This window comes from Nyctereutes procyonoides, unplaced genomic scaffold, assembly GCF_905146905.1.
Source record: "Nyctereutes procyonoides isolate TBG_1078 unplaced genomic scaffold, NYPRO_anot_genome, whole genome shotgun sequence".
Lineage (NCBI taxonomy): Eukaryota > Metazoa > Chordata > Mammalia > Carnivora > Canidae > Nyctereutes > Nyctereutes procyonoides.
This window is the reverse complement of record NW_026575137.1, coordinates 8230001-8253489: the sequence shown is the minus strand read 5'-3', so window position 1 is coordinate 8253489 and position 23489 is coordinate 8230001. Positions and strand designations below refer to the sequence as shown.

General features: G+C 42.0%; 1 protein-coding gene across 7 annotated transcripts in view; it reads left to right on the top strand.

Moving 5' to 3' along the window:
• RUNX1T1 (RUNX1 partner transcriptional co-repressor 1) overlaps nucleotides 1–23489 on the top strand; it is a 137726-nt gene that overhangs the window by 113480 nt on the left and 757 nt on the right. For all 7 annotated transcript variants that reach the window (XM_055303521.1, XM_055303520.1, XM_055303524.1 and 4 more), the window contains 3 exons: nucleotides 6454–6522; nucleotides 11543–11733; nucleotides 23237–23489. The exon at nucleotides 23237–23489 is cut by the window's right edge and continues 757 nt beyond it. In XM_055303521.1, coding sequence (XP_055159496.1) covers nucleotides 6454–6522; nucleotides 11543–11733; nucleotides 23237–23489 — 513 coding nt within the window. The remainder of the gene's footprint in view (nucleotides 1–6453; nucleotides 6523–11542; nucleotides 11734–23236) is intronic.

The window sequence follows — 23489 nt, the reverse complement described above, 5'->3', positions numbered from 1 at the left end:
TCTCTCCTAGGTTTTGGAGTTGAATGTATTGATGTGTAAAGAAAGATTGCCTGATGAGTCTGATTTCTGCCACTGGGAAGTGTGTCATGGGGTGTGTGTGTGTGTGTGTCTAGATAAGAACTATGACTATGCCTACATCTTTGTGTACGCATAGATCTCTGGATCTTACATTACCCCTGTTGCTTTGAGTTCAATTCTCTCAATTCTGCAGTTCCTACAGAGGTCAAATGAGACCTGCAGAGCTTCAGAATAATATTGTAAAAGATATCTTTAGTTCAAAATATTTCCTTGGTTACCTCCCTAGCTTGGAGACACGGGCAATATTTAGTCACACACACATTCTGAGCATGTTTGAATTGCATTTGGGAACTGGACAGTGAGAACATAACCTCCATGACCACTCGGTTGTATTTGTTCAGCTTATTCCTGTTCTCACTCTTGAAATATATCCATAGTGTTAAGTCAGTGTAAGGGATCAGTTAGAGAGCATGATTAATCTATTACAAATTGAATCTTTGGTGTTTTCCTTAGATAGTAATTAAATAAAGGCTATTTGGAATAGCCTCTTGAACAGTCTTAAAATTGAGTACACCCCAAGCCCATGATGTCGTTTTAATTCAGAAACAGGTTGGTATCATGAAGGACTCTTCAAAAGATTAGATTTTTCCTTGAGATCCTAAGATTTATATTACTTTTATTCTTATTATTCACTTTCCAAGAAAAACTCCAAACATTCAAGGACTAAAATTAGAAAGCAAAGTTTAAAAGAATTGTCTTATTTTCAAAGTATGGTTTGTTCTTTGTACATTTAAGTTGCATTATGGTGTGAATTTCACTGAAGAATGAGCTGATGGCACCAGAATTGACGGGATCACTGAGGTAGAATTGCTTTTGTACATAAACATGGGTAGCTGCTGGTTAGCACTTCAAGTGATTGTTTATCTGGGTCCCTAGCTGCTGCTTTTCTCCTCCTATCTCCATTCATCTTTTTGTCAGTATGCTGTTCATATCACTCTCTCGGCTCCCAATATTTCATTTCTTTCAAGCTATCTTCTTTTTACTGCCTGTGTACTATTCTAGAATCCTCCTACAGTTCATCTCGTATCTGTGTGCCTTCCCTCCATGTTTCTCAAGAAGTCCTCTGTACCATTAGAGCTAAAAGAGGTATCCAATGATGAACTAATTTTGGAGCCTGAGACATAAATCTCTGAAATAGGAATGTGTCCCCCCCCCCTTTTTTTTTTGTAATGTTTGAATATCATGATGAGAGTGTATTAAATTCTGAAATTTAACACATCATCTTCGTGTATGTTTTGGTAAGGGTTTACTTCCTGCTAGCAAGAGAAATGTCAGATGATTTTGTTTGTTTGTTTGTTTTAAATGGAATGAAAAGCCCAGTTGATAAGTCCTCAAAAAGGCAAGAAAATTCTAAGTTTGGCAAATTAATACCACCCCTGCCTCAAGTGATTGATAAGGAAGTTGGTATTTTAAAACTCTGGCCAGCAGGCTTTCTTGTTGTCCTATAATTGAATTATAGAATTTCTCATTACTGTCTAAAACCTTAGGAAATCTAGCCTGAAGGTTAAAAGCACAGACTGTCTGGGCTTGAGCCCCTACTTCCTCTTCCTAGTTTTGTCCCCTCTCTGAGAAAGAAGAAACTCTCTGTGCCTCAGTTTCCTTATCTATAAAATGGGAATGGTAATGATATATACTTCATACATATGAAGTTTCTGTAGTCATTGAGTTAACAGATATAAACCCTTTGGGACAGTACCTGACCCATAGTAGATGTGATCAAAATAATAGCTGTTATTATTTCTAATACATAATCTCAAAAAGAACTTTAAAGGGCAGTGGTACACAAAACCTCCCTGCTTTGCATCCAAGATTATAAAATTAGAGTAGATTCTTAAGGGTTTTTTTTTTTTTCATTCTGAAAATACTTCCGAACAGAAATTTTTAGGTGGCTACTTTATTTCACAGGCAGAAAAACTAGAAAAGGGGAATTCTATTTTTTTTTTGTTTTTGTGGGTTTTTTAGATTTTATTTATTCATGAGAGACACACAGAGACACATGCAAAGGGAGAAGCAAGCTCCCTGCAGGGAGTCCCATGTGGGACTCGATCCTGGAATCCCAGGATCACACCCTGAGCCAAAGGCAGACGCTTAACCACTGAGCCAACCAGGCGTCCCTGAAAAGGGGAATTCTGAATTAAATGCAGTATACCTGTTGTACCTCTGGGACCATCATTTATAATACCAGGCAATGGAGTAATAGTTTGCTCCCAACCAAAGAAATATATCCTTTCATACTATCAAATTATGAAAACCACAAACACACTGTTCAGAGTATACTGCATATAAAAGTTTAGAGTTTTATATTCTTATATTGATTCCTTTAAATCACATCATGAAATTCATTTCAAGACCATTCAGCTGAGCTCCTAAGTGAAGTGCCCACTGTATTTAAGTATATTGGGTTTAAAAAGATGGGCGTATTAGTTAAATATACCCATCTTTTAAAGACGAGAAGAGATGATTGCCTCCTGGAGCACTAGATGTTTTTATTGTTAAAAACAGAAATCATAATAACAATTCTAGCTTCTAGGTTTGGTTTGGGCTTCTGAAACATAATATTGAAGTTTCTGAATTATCCTTACAAGTAATCAGCAGCATTTGTAAAGATGAACTCACTTAACTCATCCTTGCATTCGGTGGTTTTTGTGGTATATATTATCATGATCTCAGCCTCATTCTGCCCACTACAGGATGAAGGCCATACCCAGGTGCTGCCAAGCTATGAGCCTTGCTGTCCTGGGTCACATGAGGTCCCATTGGTTCTCCAAAGGCTATCAGCTCATCCCTTCATATTTATTGATGGCGGCCCTGGCTGTATCTAGTACCCAATGGTCTCCATTCTGTTGTAAGTGTAGTGCATCTTCCTTTTCCTACATCATAGATTGCTTTTTCTGTTCCTCCACTTGCTTGTAACAACTCCCGTGCCCTGACACAGTCCCTGTCTTCATAGATGTGTTCTCTTCTCGAAGCTCCTCCTTTTCTCCTCTCACCCCGAAGCAGTTTGCCTCCCAAAGCAAACCAGACTCAATTTAGGGCTTTTTCTATAATTTTGCAGTCTTTCAGTAGTTATGTTTCACATTTTAAACCATCTCCTATAGGCTTATCTGTCTTTGTTATTATGACTGCATTTCAATACAACTATCCATTTTATAGCAACTGATACTTTATAGGTGGCCAAGATTTAATGGTTAAAAATTAGCTTCTTTAAAATCTGGGCCTTAAAAACATAAGGTGTTTTGCATATGTTTGTCTAGAACAATCAATATTCTAAATTAAGAACGTCCTAGGAGGGAAGTTGTCTCTTGTAATGTTGAGCGACTTCAGGACTTTTTTTTTTGTTGTTTTTTTAAACTCAATATTGCCAATATAGACATTGTTATTGCTGCTACTTCAACAGAAGAGAAGATAGTACATCTATTAGTCATTTGGTTTTCTGTAGGCAATTGTAGTATTCATCAGGGTATCAAAAAATAGATTCTGAGGAGTACATCTACTGATCACTCCATTCATTTGGTTGGTAGACCTGATGTTTAGCTAAGACACAGTAACTTAGAACTAGAGAGGATAATGTAAAATGTGTGTGTGTGTAAATCTATATATATTCTAAAAATAATTTGCCTTTAGATTCTTATTTTGAATATAAATTCTTCTAGAAAGTAGGATGAGATTATGAAAACTTTTATTCGACTGGCTTTGGTGTTTCTATCAGGTTTCAAGGTCAGATGCAGTTTGAGTCTATATGTCACTGAGAATTTTAGGGATATATAGCCAACTTGAAATACTGCACAACTTTCCAGTGTGGTATATGGACCCTCACAATCTCTACTGTAAAGCGCCTGGGAAGGTGGGTGCCTGAATAAGCCTTATACATTATCTTTGAGTAAATTTGGGAACTGTAAACATTCCTGAGTTTTAAATAAAATTTATAAAAGTATCATGTAAGAAATTTGAGGCCTTTCCAACAGGACTAAGACAGGGAATTACTAACTATGGAAATAACTTTTATACCCAAGTGACATATTCTTAAGGAATAAAAAATTACTGTTGTATATTGCCTAATCCAAATCTCTTGAGAGGTATTTTTGCTTGTTTTCTTTTTTCTCTTTTCTTTTCTTTTCTTTTCTTTTCTTTTCTCTTCTCTTCTTTTCAAGTTTTCTGCTATGTGGATATAACTGCTGGGAGAAAAGAAACTTGAAGGTGCTTTTTTCCACCTTAATTATTGATGAGGAAATAAGTATCCATTCTTACTGGACAGCCTTCTGAATAATAGTAACAGTGATAACAGTAATGAGGGTAATAGCATCTAATGTCTAATGAGAGTTTGGAATGTGCCGTGCCAAGCATGTAATAGGAAGTACTTCTCTCAGTCTCCACAGCAGTGCACTCAGATGTTGTACTGGTGTCCCCACTTGCAGATGTGGTGACTGAGACATAGAGAAACTAACTTGCCCAAATGCCACCTGACTAGCAGGTGACAAAGCCAAGATTTAACTTGACTGGCCTCCAGTGATCTCTGTTCTGCTTAGGCAATCTGGGGCAGTAATTAGTTTCTTCCATGCATAGCCTTTGGATAACCTAACGTTACCCTTCCCATTGCCTGTAATAACGATTGGCCACGATAGCTTTTACCAAGCTATTGATCTTTTCTTAATCCAATACATGGAACTTTTTTTTTTTTTTTCTACTTTGGAGAAGGCATGATTTGTCAGTTTGTCTTCAGACTTCACATACCTATTCTTATATATAAGTCAAGATCTAGTCCTAAAAAAACTGTCTTTAAAAGCTGCCATAGGTTTTATCTCTGTTTCATTGTGTCATATGGCTAAATGTGAAGTTGATTACACTTTATTTCTTCTGGAAATAGTTTTAGTGGTGTGGAAGGTAATCCTGACAAATCTAATTAACCACATCACATTTCCTTGAAGTCGTGTGTGCACCAAACAGTTTTATCTAAGCTGTTTTGTGAATGAAAATTACTTAAATGAAGATGGTTTGGTTTTCATCATTTTTCTTATAGAAATCAATGTATGCATGAAAATACCCAATAAGAATGGGTATTTCAAGTCTGATTATCAAGGAATCATGAAATTGTAATGTAAAGTTTAAAAAAAAATGTGTTTATTTGCAATAATTATAGATCTAAGAAACATTGCAAAAATAATACAGAGAGTTTCCAGATAGCCTTCATTAATCTATAATAAGCATTTGCTAATTCAGAATAGTTGTGGAAATCTTCAGTTGTAGCCGCTGATAATCTATGTACTGTACAAAGAATCAAAACATTCAGATTTATTTAAGGCATTCAAATGTAAAATGATATATACTTAGCTAAATAGATCATGCTTTTCTCTGTTTCCCATATTCTGTATTCTGCTATTGACATTTCTTAGAAATGTAAGGAAAATTTTAATACCTTGAAATTTATCCCGGGTTAAATGATTATTTTATTTATAAAAGTTGAAATATTTTTTTTTCCTGCCCCCAGACCTCTAAATACATAGGCTTTCATTGAAAACTCAGTATGGAAGACTTGCAGTATGTACTTTAACTATGGAAGACTGTGTACACTTTATTTTCTATCATATATGGAAAAATATAAAATGTCATTTCCATGAACATGTTATTTTGGAGGTTAGCATTTTGACATCAACTTTATTATGACCTGTTTTCCCAGACTTTTAAATTTTGACAAGGATAAGCACTCATTTCATTTTCTGTGAAACACCATTTTCTGTTTTAGAAAGCATGTACTAATCCTCTTTGTTAACTGAATATCTCTGAATCCATTCTAATGATTCTTTCTTCCTTCCACCCATGTCAAATCCATATGATCCAATTTGTGTGAAAATGTTTAGTGCTCAGCGAGATTTTTAAGAAGTAATTAAGTGTAAGAACTGGTTAGCCATGGAGGGTAAGGCTCGCTATTTATTGAAAGGTGGTGGAAATCAGAGCTATATGAAAATTATATTAGCTTACGATTGGCTTTTTTGACTACCAATTTGACTCTTGAAAAGAAAACTACCAAATACAATTTATTTTCTTTAACAAAATCAAGTATGCCTATAGAAGCTCCCACAGTGAAAGAGTGTTGGGAGCAGCACTCCCAGACATCATATTGTATAATGCAATCATTGAAGTTGTTTAATTTTGAGCATACAAGGCATTTAGACCGATGACCTTCTGTTTTCCTTGAGCTCTGACGACTGACCTTGCTATTTGTGTTTATTTTCTAGAAGCGGAATGCTCAGCCTTTTAAAATTACGTTTTTGTAGAGCAGCCAAGAGACCGGGCATTGCTTGCTTCTACTCTGTGTAATGACATGACATGCTTATGGTGCTTTCTTCTTTCCCCACCCGCTTTGCATCCTTTTCCTAGATGCGCATCGGGAATTCCTTCACAGGCCTGCTTCTGGATACGTGCCAGAGGAGATCTGGAAGAAAGCTGGTAAGAACTGTTGAAAAACACGAGTCTAGTGTTCTGGCAGCTGTGCGCAGTTGTTCATGCAGCGATGTGAGTAGCGACAAGGAGGGCCTTTACTGCTAACAACAACAAAAACAAAACAGCCCCCCACCACAAACCCAAATTTTAAAGTCCTAATTAATATTCTTCAACCAGGCCTGATTAGAACACGGAATAGTTTTTATTTTAGTAGCATCTGCTAGTGCCACGTAATTGACCGTCTGGCAGTATTTCTGTTTTAAACCCCTGTTTCTCAGGTGGTAACATGGTTTCAGGCTGAAAGCTGGCATAAGAGGTCTCAGCTTGCATGCAGTTTATTCTTAATGAAAAAAAAAAAAACAAAAAACAAAAACAAAGATCTAATGCCTTAGAAATTACATTGCGTACATCAGTCTTTGTTCCTGATTTTAAAAAATTGAGATATAATTGACTTGTCTCTGAAGTTCTTTTAAAAATCCCAGCAAAACTAGTTGTCTTGTTGAGGCACTCTGAGATTTTATGATTACGATTACAATTTAAAATTGATCTTCTCTGCTAATTAATATTCAGTGGCCCGAGCTAAATTATTTCCTAAGTGAAAGGATAAAGTTCCCTCCCGCGTACATTATCAGATTTTTGTTAAGAGATACTGCTCTGCATTTTCAGGCTGATTTTAAAGTTCTTGGTGACACACTGATTTCAGAAAGTTCAGATCTGGCAGGATCTTGGTGGAATACCAACACTTAAAAAGTGGAGCTAAAGCCTTGCAATAGCTGACTCAGGAAAGAAAGCATAAAACCTGTTTCAGGAGTTCAAGTCGACATAACAGACACAAACTGTGGCTTTGAGCTGCTGTAACTCCAACTATTAAAATAGTTTGACTTGAGAAACTGGAAAATGCTGTTTCTGCAAAGGGTCAAATGAGTGTAAGGCTCTAACCCTAATGAAAGAGAAATAGTGAAGGGAAAAATAGTCTCTTTGGGTTGTGATTTGACCCAGCCATGTCTATAGTTCTTTGCAGCTTGGCTGATGCTCTGACCATTTGGCTCTTAGCCAAGTGTTTTTAAAGATTTTCTAATAAATACCTGGTTTTATAAGAGTGATAAGGAATTTCCAAATCCAATAGTATGCTAGGCCTACTAGCTTGGCCAGAGAACCCGAGGGTTCTCTTGCATGTCCAATATACAAATCAGATAGATTATTCAGCTTAAAGGTGATATAGGCTGCTCAGCTGCATAGTCTTACCAGATTTACAGCATCACCTCTAAGGAGATTTCTTCATGGGCCATGGGCTACTCCCAAGCTGTTAAAATGTGCTGAGTGTCACTTATTTGGAAAAAGAATTGCTCTATCTGCTTTCTGACCACTTTTTCTTCCCCATTCTTATAGCTGTCATTGCAACTTACTCCAAGAGAGACACAAAGAATTGCCCTTTTGGACAGCAGAAGGGATGACATTTTATGTTGAGGGAGAGAGTCTTTCTTTCCTCCTGCCTTTCCCTTATTTATGTGTATTTAAGTTAAATCCATGATAGTTCATAAAGAAAAAAGTGACAGTAAAGTCTTATGTAATCCAAATTCCTTTTCCATGCTATTATCTGCTCAAGCCTTTGTTTGACTGCTATTAAGTGCGAGCAGATTTTTCTGAATATACTACCTTTGTTGGAAAGTCAACTTGAATAGCAAGGCACAAAGGAAGTCCTACCATAAGTGGTAAGCAATTGGAAGCAGATTCAAAACTGCACTATATATTTTCCACTTAATCAGGTTCTTTAAAAATTTGACATGTTGTAATTCTATTGAGTCCATTATTTTTCTTCCCTGTTTTTGCGGGTTCCTGAAACTAATTCTGGGAATATTTGACATGGTGGGGGTTGTACAGTAGAAAAAGAGCAATATTTGCTCCTGTTGTATCTATATGCTCTCTAAGAAAGGTTAAACCTCCTCACATAAATGCCTGGAAAATATTTTTTTAGATGTGCCTATTTTCTATCATAGGTCTTTAATCTAAAATACGACTTGGAAGTGGAGTCAGTTAAATTTCTGTTGTTCTCACAGTGGTATCCCTAATCTGCACAAAAACAGTTTGGGGATGGTTTTCTATGGATAGATGCTAATATTAAGGAGTGTATTAAATCCCCAAAGTACAGGTGACAGTTTCATCTGGAAATCTTGAATAACTGCTTATAATATTTATCTTTATAGGCTTCTTAAAAAGCATTTCTAGTGTTTACAGTGTCAAGGCATCCAGCATGATGAAAACACCAAGGGCAGAATGTGACATCTGCACTCAGCTTGTTACAATTTGAAAGCTTCCCCCCCCACCCCAAGATTCTTAAATTTGCTGTGGGCAAAAAAAAAAAAAAAAAAAATTTTTAGAAGAAAACCTATAAAGTGTGTCTTTGCAATCAAAGTATTATACATTACCTTTGTGGCAAAGATAAGTAAATAAAAGAAAGTTTAAAGCGTTTGAAAAATATCAAAAGAGTAGAGCTCTCAAAATTCAGTGTAGTATATAACCAGAGCAGCCTTTGTCACAGGAAACTATAATTGCAAAAAGTATGTCCTGTGCATGAAAGTATATTGTATAATATTTAGCACCGTTGTATGTTGAGATGATTTCAGACTTGCAGAAAAGGTACCAAAAAAAGGGGGGAGTATATAAAAAAATTCCCCTGCTTTAATATCTTTCTTTTCCTCTTTCCTTCCCTCCCTTTTCTTTCTCTGTTATGCATGTTTTTCCCCAACCACTTGAGAGTAAGTTGCAGATGTGATGCCCTTTTACCCTAAACGTTTTAGTGTGTGTTTCCAAAGCACAAGGACATTCTCTTATATAACTACAAGTACCAAAATCAGGACATGAACAGTTTGTAACTCAAGACCCCATGCAAATTCTACATGTTGCGCTATTGAGTATAACAATGTAATAGTGTAACAATACACATTTTTACATATTTTGGATCCTAACAAATGTTGGAGGCTGCATCAGTTTTCCCCTATAATTAGTATTTTTAAAAGCAACAGAAAAAGTAACAGAACACACCATACAGGTATGAAAGAAACGTCTTCATAAAATTGAGAGAAAAAATCTAATGTAAAGATGGTTTGAAATCACAACCGAGTGTTTTCTTCAGTATATTTCTTTTTCAAACGATCGGTGAATGTTTGCAGTTGGTAATAAATATTCAAGCACCTTGCAAATGTCCTACCAACTCTCTTTGCTGATCTGTATATGCCTGTGGGATTAGAATAGGAATGCATAATTTAAATATAAATTGCCTGATTTGCATACACAATTAGTCAAGCTACAGCTTTGATCGTAAGCAAAAATTATTGTCCTGTATTACCACTTAGATAGAATTTTAATTCACCTTGAATATTCAAACTAAATTAGACTCTGGCTGTCTAGTTAGAAGGGCAGTACTTCCCTGGTGCCCCAGGTCGTTTATGATAGGGTAATAAAGGCATCTTTTCACCTCCTGGTGAAGAAAGAGCTGCAAGCTCTGTGCAGTACTCTGTTTCTATCCAGATTTTAAATGGCATATCTTAAAGCAACCAACAAAGGCTTAACATATTTTAGTTAATATTTCCAGTCTGGATCTTTCCCTTATATTTTAGCTCATAAAACCTAGCAGACAGTGATTACAAATGAAAGAACTTCAGAAATAATGTGGCTAAAGTGACAAGGCTACAAAATTCATGCCAGCTAATTACTAGCGGAGGGCTTTTGATGATCCTCAAGGCCTGGGCTGTAGATGTGTGAAATAAACCATAGACATTTAAGGAACCATAGGAGTATTTGCATCTCTTACATTTTTAATCTACAGTAAAACATTTTTTTATTAGGAATCTATGTTTTTAATTAAACAGAACATTTAATTAAGGTGCTTTTTAAGTGGGTGAAACAATTAAGTGCAAACACTTGAATGAAACATGTCATAATTAGTTTTAATAGAGTGTTAATTGGTACTAGGTTTGCCAAGTTAATAATTACTGCTTATTAAATTTTCAATTAATCATTGTCATTTTGCTTTGAATAAAGATGAAAATTAGATAAACTAATTTAGGGGGAGGATATTTTCCCTTGTTAATTAGAACAGTTAATTTTTTTAAATGGAAATTACTTGTTTTAGTTGTCAATCTCATATTGTACATTAGTCAAATCTCTGCACCCTTCCCACAGCCAAAAATAAAGAGCTAATTTGACACCTTGCAGGTTTGTAGGCAGGCCTGATTGTTTTGGCCTCTGGTACGATTCAATTACATTTGTCTCGTGCAACAGTTGGTTATGCGAAGCTGTGTATTATTTGATTGAGTAGTTGGGCAACAACTGAAAATGAGAAAATTATCTTTAAAGAACCCTAATGCTTAGGGCATATACCCTGTAAGAGCATATTTCCGCATGACTCTGGAGATGACTTAGGAAAAAGAAGAGCCAGATCATCTGTTTCGTCCCAGATTTTCGTTAGTGGTCTACATTGACATGATTGCCATAGGAATTACCTTTCACTCTTGTGCTGTTTCACCAGCAAAATGATCGTTAGCACTTACATATGTGTATGTGTAAAATCCATTCCCCTCGTCTTTGTTTCTGAAAGCTCGACTCATGCCCTCCCTGTGTGCACAGTAACCTATAGCACTGTGGCAAACCACCTCCTTAACATGTCTGAATTATCCAGGCAGGTTTCTTGTGGTGGCTTTTGTCCTTCATCTACTTGAGTCGGGTCTCATAATCTTTTCTGGAGACCCTAGTTTGGTAGAAAAGTTGTAGTGATGCTATAGTAGTTTAAAAAGCTATTCCCTGACATGTAGGTTAAAGGAAAAAATAATAATAAAAAGCTCACCCTTTGTTTTCTGAAATGAATCTCAGAAAGCTGCTGGCTTTTTAGAGAGCCACGAGACAAGCCCTTGATTGGGCTGTGAGTCACACCAGTTCCCTAGAGTTCTGTGGGGCTGCCATCAGGGGCCAAGGGTCTGCGCTAATGGGGGCGTGTTTTCTTGTCCCGTGTGGTCTGGCTGGCGCGCAGAGGAGGCGGTCAACGAGGTGAAGCGCCAGGCGATGACCGAGCTGCAGAAGGCCGTGTCCGAGGCCGAGCGGAAGGCCCACGACATGATCACCACCGAGCGCGCCAAGATGGAGCGCACGGTGGCCGAGGCCAAGCGGCAGGCGGCGGAGGACGCACTGGCCGTCATCAACCAGCAGGAGGATTCAAGCGAGGTGAGGTGCCGGAGGGGGGCTTCCAGGGCAGGCCGGCGTCGCCACGAACCCCGGCTAGCTTTGGAGGCCGGGAGGTCACCAGTCAAAACGGGTGACGGACTGAAGGGCCGCTAGTCTTTGCGGGGGGGGGTGAAGGGGGGTGCTGGGGGGGGGCAGTGCATGCGGAACCCATTAAGGGCTCAGTCAGGTGTTGTCTATTCAAGACCTGAAAGAGAAGCTCTGTCAAGAGAGGTGGTTCGTGTACCGGGCGGATCGCAGAATGAAGGGAGGTTCTTCCAACCTCCTAGCGCCGTCGAGCCACTCGAAAGTCGGCTGGGTGCTGTTTGGTCCCCGGAGTCGGGTTTTCACGGAGCCGTCCGCGCCTGCGTGCTCTCCAGCCCCCCCCCGCCCCCCTGCCCCCACGCGGGTTGGGCCTATCGCCCAGGCTGTGGCAGTTTGGCGTTTGTGAGGGATGCTCTGCCACAGGCATGTTCTCCACCTTGTCTGTATAACCACTGGGCCGCCCATCTCCTAGCCTCACATCGCGGCCTCAGGTAGCAGTGTCTGGCATTAACTTGAGTATATGAAAACACACGCACGTAGCCCACGGGGCTCAAGCATCTGTGAAGGAACGAAAACACGGGACCTAACAATGCTTTTTAAAATGCTCCGCATTAATTAATGCGGCACCACGATTCTCTCCCACCCCTCGGTGGCTTCAGATAAAGGACGGTGGTGCGCCGGTCACGCCGAGCTCAGCCAGCAAGGGCGTCAACTGATAAATCCAGGGCCTACTACAACACATATCTATAATTTGTGAGGGAGAGTCAGAATTTAATTTGGACCAGGCTTCTCTGTAGATGAAAGACCCTGCGGGAATCACTCGATGCCCAGAGTTTCTATTTAATGTGTAGCAGATGAATAACATGGGGACAAAAGGAATTGATTTTCAACATTTGAAAGTTTCTGAGGAAAAGAGGGACAAAGGGAAGTTTATCTACTCTTTAACTGCTGACTTTTCCATTGTCGAATTAAGCTAGACATAAATTCAATTTTATTGGCATCTTGTGGCTAAGATATTTAAGGACCTTGTTTTGGGTTTGTTTTTTTTTTTAATTTCTATTAATATCCTTTGGAGAGAATTTGTCCCGCTCCATTTGAGTTAGTAATACCGTGAAGCACAGTAGTTGCCTTCACTAAAACATTATCACTTACCCCAGAACACTTTAGGGCTGTGTTATGTATGGTTAAGAGTATTTTGTAGGCCACTGAATTCTAAAGATGAATTTTCGGAAGAAATTAAGAACTAAGACTCTGTATTTGGCAAGTAGCATGCTCTATTCCTTCAGCAAGCTTTGTACCTTTATTCCTAAAATCTATCCAGAAAAAAAAATACATGATCTTGACATGAGTATTTAGCATTATAGAAATAAGGATCGTTAAGGTCATTTTTGGATGCAGATAATCTGAAAGGCAACTTAAGTCTGATGTCTTACTTTCATTCTCTTTAAATGGCAGTACCTTTTTTAAGACTTAAGAGTCAGGGTAGGGGGCTTCATCCCTCCAGGAATTGAGTTTCTTTTCTTCTAAAGCAACGTGAACGTTTTCCTGAGAATAGGAGAGCAAAACATGGAGGAGAGATTTCCCTGGAATGAAGCTGAGACTCTTCTAGACTTGAACAGAAGTCTACACACACATACGATAAAAGTAGTTTGACCGAGGACTCGACAGAGAAGTTAATCCATTAGCCTGAAATTAATGTTGCTACTTCTCCTGAGGAGTGATGATGTCTGTGAATAGTCTGAGTGCCTGGTGGTCATTTTAGTCAGCCCTCTCTTTTGCCCAAAGTCACAGGTAAATACTTGTTATGCCCCCCCCCCCCCAGGAATGCTTTACTTTTAGGAGTGGGGACAAAACTTTGAATCCAACATATTCTTTTTCTTTGTTCTGCTCTTGCCTCTCCCTGAGGAAAATATACCTTTTCATAGAAATGACCTGATAAAAGCCTCCCCTGCAGTGATGCTTGCAAGTCACCTCAAGTCTGGAAAGCTCCCTGGGCCCTCCGGGACAGAGCCAGAACAACTTTGGCTTCCTTGGGCTAGGGTATAGCCCCCTATTCCAGCCTTCACTGGCTGGCCCCAGAACAGGCCTCTCATGGGCCAGCACTGCTTGGCCCAGCTGATTTGCAGAGAAGAGAGTCCAGGTGCTTCTCAGAACTCCCTTCTGTTTCAGGAGGTTTTCTTAAATTTTAGCCACTGACCCCAAATAAGATACACATAGTGTCGTGCTTTAGAAATTTGATAAATTGTTCTTTGTTTTGCTCAGAAGAATACACATGAAGTCTGTCTGCCATGGTAATTGTTTTTTTTTTTTAAAAAAAGACACATTCTCATTAAATGTAGGAACCATTGATGTAAAAAACTCTACTAAGAAATTAATGGGCATTCATTTAAAAAAAAAAAAAAGTCATGTTTGTGACCTGCCCAGGGCAATTGGTTATTCAATACATGTAACTCTAAATTACTCACATCCATGCATTCATTTATTCTTTCGATAACAAAGTTTTGAGCTTTTATCCCACGTCGGGGTCCGTGCTGGGCACTGAAGGTACCTCTGCGTTCATGTGGAGGAGGCAGATCGCTAAAGTAGAAGAGTCTTAACAGGTTTTGTGTGAAAGCTTCCAGAAATTACGTTTCATTTCATCTTATAGTAAAGAATAATCGAGAACCGGTCAGCACCTTCTCTCCATCTCCCTCCACCCGCATTGCTTCATTACTGTTTCCTCGGGTGGGGGGGCAGGGGAGGCATGTCATTGCCTCTGTGCAGGAAGAAGAGCAGAGGTGGGAAAAGAAGCTTTGAGAACAGGAGGGCTCTGTGGCTGGTGAGTGGATTGGAAGGATCACTCGGGCTGCAGTGCAGGGAGAGATCAGAGGAAACTAAAAGGAAGGAGCAATCTGTTTCAGGAGACAGATGGGGATGAGGATGGTGGATAGTGGCGCTGGGGGTGGAGGAGATTGTGTATGTTGGCTGGGAACCCATGAGAGAAAATGGGCAGGATTTCATGACTCATTGGCTGTCAAGGAAGAAGAAGGCCAGAAGAGGAGTTTGGGATGCAGACATCAGGTGATCTTACTTGAAAACATCTTCAGAAATTTGCTGGCCTGGATCTTCCCAGGGTGTGTTTTTCCTTCAGTTGCAGGGGTGGGTGGTAGGTAGAAGAGATCACCTTCATTTTTTGTGCATAAACAACACAAGTTAAAACATTTTAAGAAACTCCGATCAGTTTCTGAATCCAGCTAGACAGAGGGCCGGCCCCTGTGAGTCGGAAGGGGTAAATAGCCCAAAGTCTGACATAGTTTGTGCTTTTTAATGTGAAAATCAGGATAGAAGTACATAAAAGTGGGGTGCAGGGCGACCATGCCTTCCAGTTTGAAGGACCCAATCCTGGCTTCCCCCTGTTGTCCAACGTAATTACTAAGTGGTCTCTCTTATTCTCAAGTGTTCTTGGTTTGTATAATAAATTATGTGGTCACACCACTTAAAGGCTGTGTTTGGGTGATTCGATGGTCATCTTTTGCTAGCAAAGCTCAGAGACAGGTGCATGGGGGCAGAGAGAATCCAAAGGGAGGACCTGCATTCTAGCTCCAGCTCAGTTACTGTATCGGGCGTCCTGGAGCGAATCCTCTCACTCCTGCCAGCCTTCATTTCTTCTTAGGAATGCGATGTTGCTTCCTTACCTCACGGGGTGGTTTAGTAGAATTTTTCTGTTGTTTTTTTTTTTTTTTTTTTTTGGCACATAATATTTAGCAGAGTTCTTTTATGCCCACAGTTTATTTATTTTTTTTATTTTTTTAAGATTTTATTTATTCATAGAGACACACAGAGAGAGAGAGGCAGAGACACAGGCAGAGGGAGAAGTAGGCTCCATGCACCGGGAGCCCGACGTGGGACTCGATCCCGGGTCTCCAGGATCGCGCCCCGGGCCAAAGGCAGGCGCCAAACCGCTGCGCCACCCAGGGATCCCAATGCCCACAGTTTAATTCAGATGTTTTGAGAGTTGTAATGCAAGGCATCATTATCTGCTCATATTTCCACAGTCCCCCATCACAGAATACACTAAACTTTTCTGGCTGAAATAAGTCTTTTTTTCCCCCTTTTCTCCCTCAGTTCGAAGCCACCTCCTATTATAGACACATGTCTAAGCTAGATCTCATGGTCTAGATAATCTGAATCTATAGAAAGACATATGTAGATGATATAAATTTAGAAAAACATTATTCTCCCCTTCGTAGGGACTTCGAGAAGGAATCTGAGCTTCAGCATCAGAAGACCCCATCTCTAGACTGAGATTCTTCTGAGCTGATGCCCGTGAATACTTCTATGATTTCACACATGGTAGATGTATCTAATGCCCATTCTGCTTCGGAAAACCAGTGCTTCTGAAGAGTAGGCTGTGAAGAATGGAGAAATTCTAGAAGGAGGAAACAAGAATTGAAAATACTGCAAGAGGAAAGTGTAGAATCAGAAATAAATGAATAGACACAAGTATTTTTTTGGGGGGGATGGGGGGAATGCACGTGATTTATTATCCAGATGGGGACTCTTCTCAAAGTAGCAGGGGGTGCTTTGGCCAGGGCAGGCCAGTCCTACCCACCGGGCTGTCCATGCCCAAGCCCACTGTCAGCATGGTTATTGAGGGTGGCAGTTTGGTTTGGCCTGAGAGAGAGACAGGTGGACCGAAGGTGAGTGTTTAACTCTGTACCAGATGTCACAGAAGCTGCAGCATGTATTTCCTGTGCTCTAGCACATTTACTCCTCTGTGAGTCCAGGTAGTGTAGACGCTGCCCTTGTCCTCATCTTGCAGCCCAGAAAAGCTGAGTCTTGGGAGGTGGAGCCTTTGCTCAGGGCCTCAGCCCAGACGGCCTATTTCTCAGGCTGCCTTCTGAAGAGTCACATGGCAGTAGGGGAATTTCCCCCCACCCCCACCCCTGCCCACTCCAATTGCCTATTAGTGTATCTGTTTCTTCATTGGACTTCCTTCAGATTATTCCTACCTAGTTCTCTAACTTTACTTGGGTTTATAGCTTCATAATTGTTAGTATAGTAGAACGAGGCTGGGTGTGGGGCGGACATCCAAGTGATATAATGCTTTCTGGGGGCTCCTGGAGGGGCGGCTCAGTCGGGTTAAGCGTCTGCCTTTGGCTCAGGTCATGGTCTTGGGGCCTGGGAATATCCGGCCCCCCATCATCGGGCAGGGGGCAGTCTGTTCTCCCTCGCCTTCTGCCCCTCCCTCAGCTCATGCTCACTCTCTCAAATAAATAAAATATTAAAAAAATATATTTTCTGTGCTTTCTCTTTCTCTCTCTCTTTTATAGTGTATTAACTTATCGCACCTAGAATATACTGCCAGCATTAGCGTAAAAAAAAAAAAGATATTTGCCACATCTGGCCACCGTAAACTTTTTAAAAAATTTTTTTCATATTAATGCTTGGTTCCCATACATGTATTTTTTTTTTCCGATGAACATGGGCAGATTGGGTCCATTTCCAGAGAACCTGCTATGATTCTTCTTTGAGATCCATGATCTGTTCTAGCTTAGGGGATTGAAGCGAATGACTGGAAGTGGACATAGAATGAAGAGTAAATAATTCTATTCTAATAGCTTTGAATTTTAAGCCACCAAACTGATATGCCCCCTAAGGTTAAAATGGCCATTATTTGTCATTCCTATATAGGTACAGAACTGCACAGTCTATATTAGAGTTAGACAGTTCTGTTGCACTTGAAGAGAAACACTGATCAAACCTTTAAACTTTATATTTCCAGACCTGACCGTGTGGGCGAGCCACTCTGAGGTTTATCTTCTTTACTCCTCCTAGAATTAATGGAACCACCCCCAGCGGACTCTGTGCAGTATGTCCCAAACCATAGAAACTCCACCTGAGCAGATCCTGTAGAATTAGTTACCACACAATTATGGCCCCAGAGTCTCAACATTCTGGTTCCTATAGGTACCCCATGATCCCCTCAGACCCATCGATCCCCACAACAATTTGGAGCACTCAGACCATCAGCTGTGATGCTCTAGGTTACAATACAATTTTTGTTGTTGTTGCTGTCTCATTAGAAGGTCAACTCTTTGCATCCAGAGATACTCACTGCATAGTGGATGGAGACCTGGACCTGGAATGAACTAGAGTGACACACCTCTTGGAGCTTTGGTTTTTTTCTTGTCTGTAACAGTAAAGTAAGGTTCATGTGCCTCAACTTGTAAGGTTGTTGAGAGATGCAGATCAGTAGAAGTGTTTCATAACCAAGTCCCCTTCTGAGAGGGCAATGGATCTATGTAGGAGAGAGAAGTGCAAAGCCAGGTAAGAAGCTATTCTACAAGGGAGGGCAAGGAAGGAACTTGTGTGGTCACCATGAGCTTGGGAAATTGGGAAGAGAGATTGTGGCGGCGAGATATGCGGGGCTTGGCACCAACTCATTGCTGGGGCCAAAGACAGGGGAGGTTCGAACAAGATGATGAAGGCTCGAATGTGAGTGTTGCCAGCGGCTGAATGAAGCACGCTGACCCGGGAGACAGGAGCATCCTGCTGGCTGCAGTTCCAGAACCAACCGTTGAAAGTAGCTCAGGAATGAAACAAGGGCTGGAGAAACAGGTTGGAGTGTCATTTTCTTGCAGCCGAGACTTGCAACCATGAGGGCTGATGAGGGAGAGTGTGGGAAGGAGAAGGTTCTCTTTATGCCAGCTTCCTGCTCTTGCCAGGGACTTAGAGGGAAATGGACAAATGGGGGGGGGGTGGCAGCGTCAGAAACAGAATTGGAGCATCTCAAGCCAAAAGTTAATTTTTTTTTTAATTTTTTTTATTTTTATTTATGATAGTCACAGAGAGAGAGGCAGAGACACAGGCAGAGGGAGAAGCAGGCTCCATGCACCGGGAGCCCAACGTGGGATTCGATCCCGGGTCTCCAGGATTGCGCCCTGGGCCAAAGGCAGGCGCCAAACCGCTGCGCCACCCAGGGATCCCTCAAGCCAAAAGTTAGAGGGCATTTGGACAAGGGGCATGGAGAGAGGAGGCAGGGGGAGATGGTCAGTCGAAGCAAATCCTTAGATGACCTGAGGACCGTGAGGGCACAGAAAAAGTACAGGGGAAAGGAACCACTGTGTTTTCTCTGCAGCTGTCACTGCCTGTCGGGGGTGGCCTGGACCTGCAAGGATGGAGAGGGTCTTGCTTTCTTCCGGCCAAGGCCAGGAGGGGTTATGTGGTGCTGTCCTCCTCAGGGGCCGCAGGCTTTCTAATTCTAAATATCGTGCCCTGGAAGGATGGAGAGGGTCTTGCTTTCTTCCGGCCAAGGCCAGGAGGGGTTAGGTGGTGCCGTCCTCCTCAGGACCTCTGCCCACCAGGCCCTGTGCCTGGCCCGAGCTCCATCCCGAAGTGCCTCGTGCGCTTCTGTGCCACAGGTACTGCGGCTCCGAGGGCTTCAGTACCCTGGCCCGTGGCTCTCAGGCCGCTATGTGATGTGGATGAAGTGAAACCCGAGGCAGGCTGACCGAAGCCGCTCCGAATAGAAACCGTGTCCACTGCACCCCGTGGTGCCTTGTGTGCGGCGCTCCAGCTTCCCGCGCTGACTTCGGTCTGCTTTCAGGGGTGCAACACCCCTCTAACCTCATTCCTGCTGAAATAGGCTCGAAGCAGTATCTGAAGTGGACAGAGTGCAGCCCAAAGGCCTGAGTGAATCAAACCTTGGCTGTGTGGTTCTCTAGCTGTGTGATTTGAGACAATTCATTTATTGTAAAAGTTACTCATTCTTTGGACCCCAGTGTCCTAAGCTGCAAAATGCATTTTGAAAGTGGTTTTCAACTCTGTGCAGCTCAATGCCAGTGTAAGATGTGATCATACCGGGAATTTAAGGCCATGTGTCATAGACTTCTTTACATCTTGGGAATTTTTATCATGATCATTCTGCTTTATTCATTGAGCATCATGTGCATGCAAGAAGTTTTCTGGAGAATTGTAGGTGCATGTAGACCTGACGAAACGTAATCAGGAGAAAATGGTTTGTTTCTTGGAAAAGGAAATTTCCAACAGTAAGAACCAGAAAGGATACTATTTTCCAGGTAGGGCTACAAAAGACCATTCTCAGGGTCTCTAAGATAGGAAAAAGGGAATAATCATAGCACAAGTAAGGGAAGACTATAAAGTGCCACAAATGTTGGGAATGAAGTTTGCTACGATAGGGTATTCTTGAGGCTTTTTACATGTTAACGGCAATTCAGTTGCCAGCAGCGTTCTTTAGAGGACTGAGAGGGAAGCTCGGTTATAGGATGGATGGATGGATGGATGGATGGATGGATGGATGGATGGATGGATGGATGGAAGAAAGAAAAAGCAAGGAATGGAAGGAGGAAATGAAAGAAACCAACGAACAACTATCAGGAAATATTAGGCTGACTATAAAAAGTGTAAATTGAACACTGTAAAGTTAGATCAAACTATCGCTGATACACCCCTGGGTATGACACACTATTTGCACTTTCCACCTTTGTAAACAGCAGAAAGCTTAGAAATTTCAAACGGTCCAAGTTAGGGTTCTCACGAGACTCTGCACATCCCACTGCCCCCAGAAGTGTGACTGTTGAGAGGCTGAGTGTCCCCGGTCAGGCCTCAGTCTTGTCAGTACGGAGGAGCCAACAGGAAATTCAGCAGAGCCACCCCAGAGAAATGTATTAATAGAGATTGCTTTGTCTGTTTTCTAATGAGCTTTTAAAAAGGAATATGCACTTTGGAGAGGTTTCCTTTTGTTACTGGACCACTTGCGCCAAAGTTCCCCTGCACATTCATTGCACTGCAGTGTGAAGAGCGGTAAAAATCTGTAGCATCCCCCCGGCCCCAGCTCATTTGAATTGCTCTTTGTTGTACTTTCCTCAGCTGAAGGTGGTTTTTTCCCCGGGGGTGGGTGGTAAATGAGTGGAATCGAACAACTTGGGACTGGGACTAGAGGTGAAGCGAGCCAGAGCTCTTGAATCCTGGGTCAGAACCCGGTGGAGCTAGGCAAGAGAAAGCTCAATTCCCAACAGCTTCATGATCCAAAACATCTGTTTCGCTATTTGGCCTAATTCCACTTTTTTATTTATAAAATTGTTCCCATCTTTGAAAACACTTTAAAAAATAAAGAAGTTCCCCGTTCCGTCCCTTCTTTCCACCCCCCAGCACATGCATTTGTAATTACCTGGTTTAGTCTGTGTGTTTAATCAGCTTAAATTGAGAAGGTTTTGCCTACATCTGATTTCAATCTGAAGTGCTGGGCAGTTACCACCCTTGTGTCTGCCAAGCTGTGCCTCTGCCAGAAACAGGATAAGACTCACACCAGGCTATTTCCTAAAGAAGCCACTTGACTCAGATTAGATGTTTAATTTCCTTAAAATATTGTTTTCGATCCAGGTCTCTGTTCTCTAATTGGGATTTTCTGATATAATTTAGGAATTTTGCTTATTTGCTGAGTTCCAGGATCCAGCTGGCATGATTCTAACTGCCTAAACCTCAGGGAAGTAAACTTCATCGTGGGCGCCGAGCACCCTACCTCACTCCTCTGAAGGACGGGCCAGGCTCACGTTATTCATGGCTTCGTGGGGGCATTCTATACACAATGAGATTGGACTGATTTTGACAAAGAAGGGGGCTTCTAAGTTATGGTAGAGGCCTCTGATCCAGAGGTACACAGCCCTTGAGATATTTAACTGGATAAATTAAGTCAAAGTAGGAAGGAAAATTTAACTTTAATTCTATTTTTATTTATGACATCACTGTATAAACCAAGTTTCTAAATTGCCTCAGCTATGTACGCTTAAAACACCTCCCATCCAGAGTTCTGGAATTTGGAGGCTCCTAGCACTTGGAAAGCCTGTAGGAGCCCCTTTATTTGTTCTCAAAATTAGACTGACGGCTACAAATCCCTTTGCATACCTTGGACGTTGTAAAACCATACACACCAGGATGATGGACGGATACTCTACTGGGGTGTTTTTGGTGGGTTTATGAGCCTGCCCTAGGCCATCCAACCAGCATGCTGGACGCAAAAACCAATGCAGGCAGCGCAGCAAGGAGATGTTTAATACCCATATACATCGGGGCCTTTGAAAAGGTGTTACTTAATCGTGACACAACCACATACCAGTCAGCTGAGTTGGAGTAACCATAATAGTGGCAAAAGTTTGTTTTGCAAGAAAATAATGAAAAAGCAAAGAAGATGAAAAAAAATATATATATATTGGTGGCACCATGGTAAACTCACTTGGTAGAGCACTTGATGTCAGGAATGGTTTTGTCAGAGGAACTGGGCACATGTGAAGTTGGCTTCCGGAGGTCCCACCGGTTCCTGGAAGGGCCCCCACGGGCACTCCCCCTCCTCGGTTCCCTAACATCTCTCCCACACCCATGCGTTTCTGTCTCTGGCGTGTCTGTGCTCGGATTCATGATGTGTTTATCTCAAAATTTAGATCTTAGAGGTTGCCTCACTTCAGCTTTTCTCATCTCTTGTAAAGCAGCTCGGGAGCTTGGCAGGGGACTCACCAGTTGTGAGTTTCCTCTCCTTTTCTAAGCACTCAGAGTTGCTGAGATGGGAGAAAATTTTTTTTAATTTTTAAAAATTAAAAAAAAAAAAAAACAACAAGTTTCAGAGGAACCCCAGCAGCTGGGAAGCATTGTAGAGAAATAGAACCATTGTTTCCTCAGTTGTAGTATTTCCGGCTTTCAGAGTCAAATTAGGTATAGACCGATGGAGTCATTTCACGGGTGTTCATTGAGCACCTACTTTATAGCAAGTGCTGCTCTGGGTGCATGCTGTGTATGGGAGGAAAACCAAGGAGCCTGTCCTCTGGGTTGCTGAAGTGAAGGAGACGGTTGTCAGCTTGTCTTCCCACGAGGTTGTCAGGTCCACCGATTGCCGGGCTGCAGTGGGAAGGGCTGACCCACGCCGAGGTTCGGGTGCCGTGCAACAGTCTCCTTGGTCTGTCCCGGAGCAGGGAATACAGTCCTCCATCTCCTGCGTCATGTTTCTTGACTCTGATAGACCGTTCTCAGAGTCGCTCTTGTCCTTCCTGTTGGCATCTAGAGGGAAGGCGCTTCTGCCGGGAAGGGCGTCTTTGCACCTGACCTCAGTGGCATTGGTGTTAGAAGGAGACAGCGCATAGACACGGCCATCGTTAGCATGGGCAAATGGAGACCCGGATGTGAAGATAGCCAGACCTGAAAGGAAGGGATTTTATAGTAAAACCAGAAAGGAGCTCCCACCAGTCTGTTGGATGTAACAGGTGTTGGTGGAAAAAAGTTGGGGCAATCGCAGCACGACACACGTCGTCTGCGTGTTTTAGGATGCACCCATCCACATGGCCCTGCCTCCCACCTGCTTGCCAGAAAGTTCTTGAGCGTGGAGGGGGCAGTGTCGCCTGCATCAGCCGTCAACCCAGGTGGGGCATTCATTGAGGATTTAACTGATTCTGCTTGCTTCTGCCCTCTGCAGAGTTGCTGGAACTGCGGCCGCAAAGCGAGTGAGACGTGCAGCGGCTGTAACACGGCCCGGTACTGTGGCTCATTTTGCCAGCACAAGGACTGGGAGAAGCACCACCACATCTGCGGCCAGACCCTGCAGGCCCAGCAGCAGGGGGACACGCCTGCCGTCAGCTCCTCCGTCACGCCCAACAGCGGGGCCGGCAGCCCCATGGACACACCACCAGCAGCCACCCCGAGGTCGACCACCCCGGGGACCCCCTCTA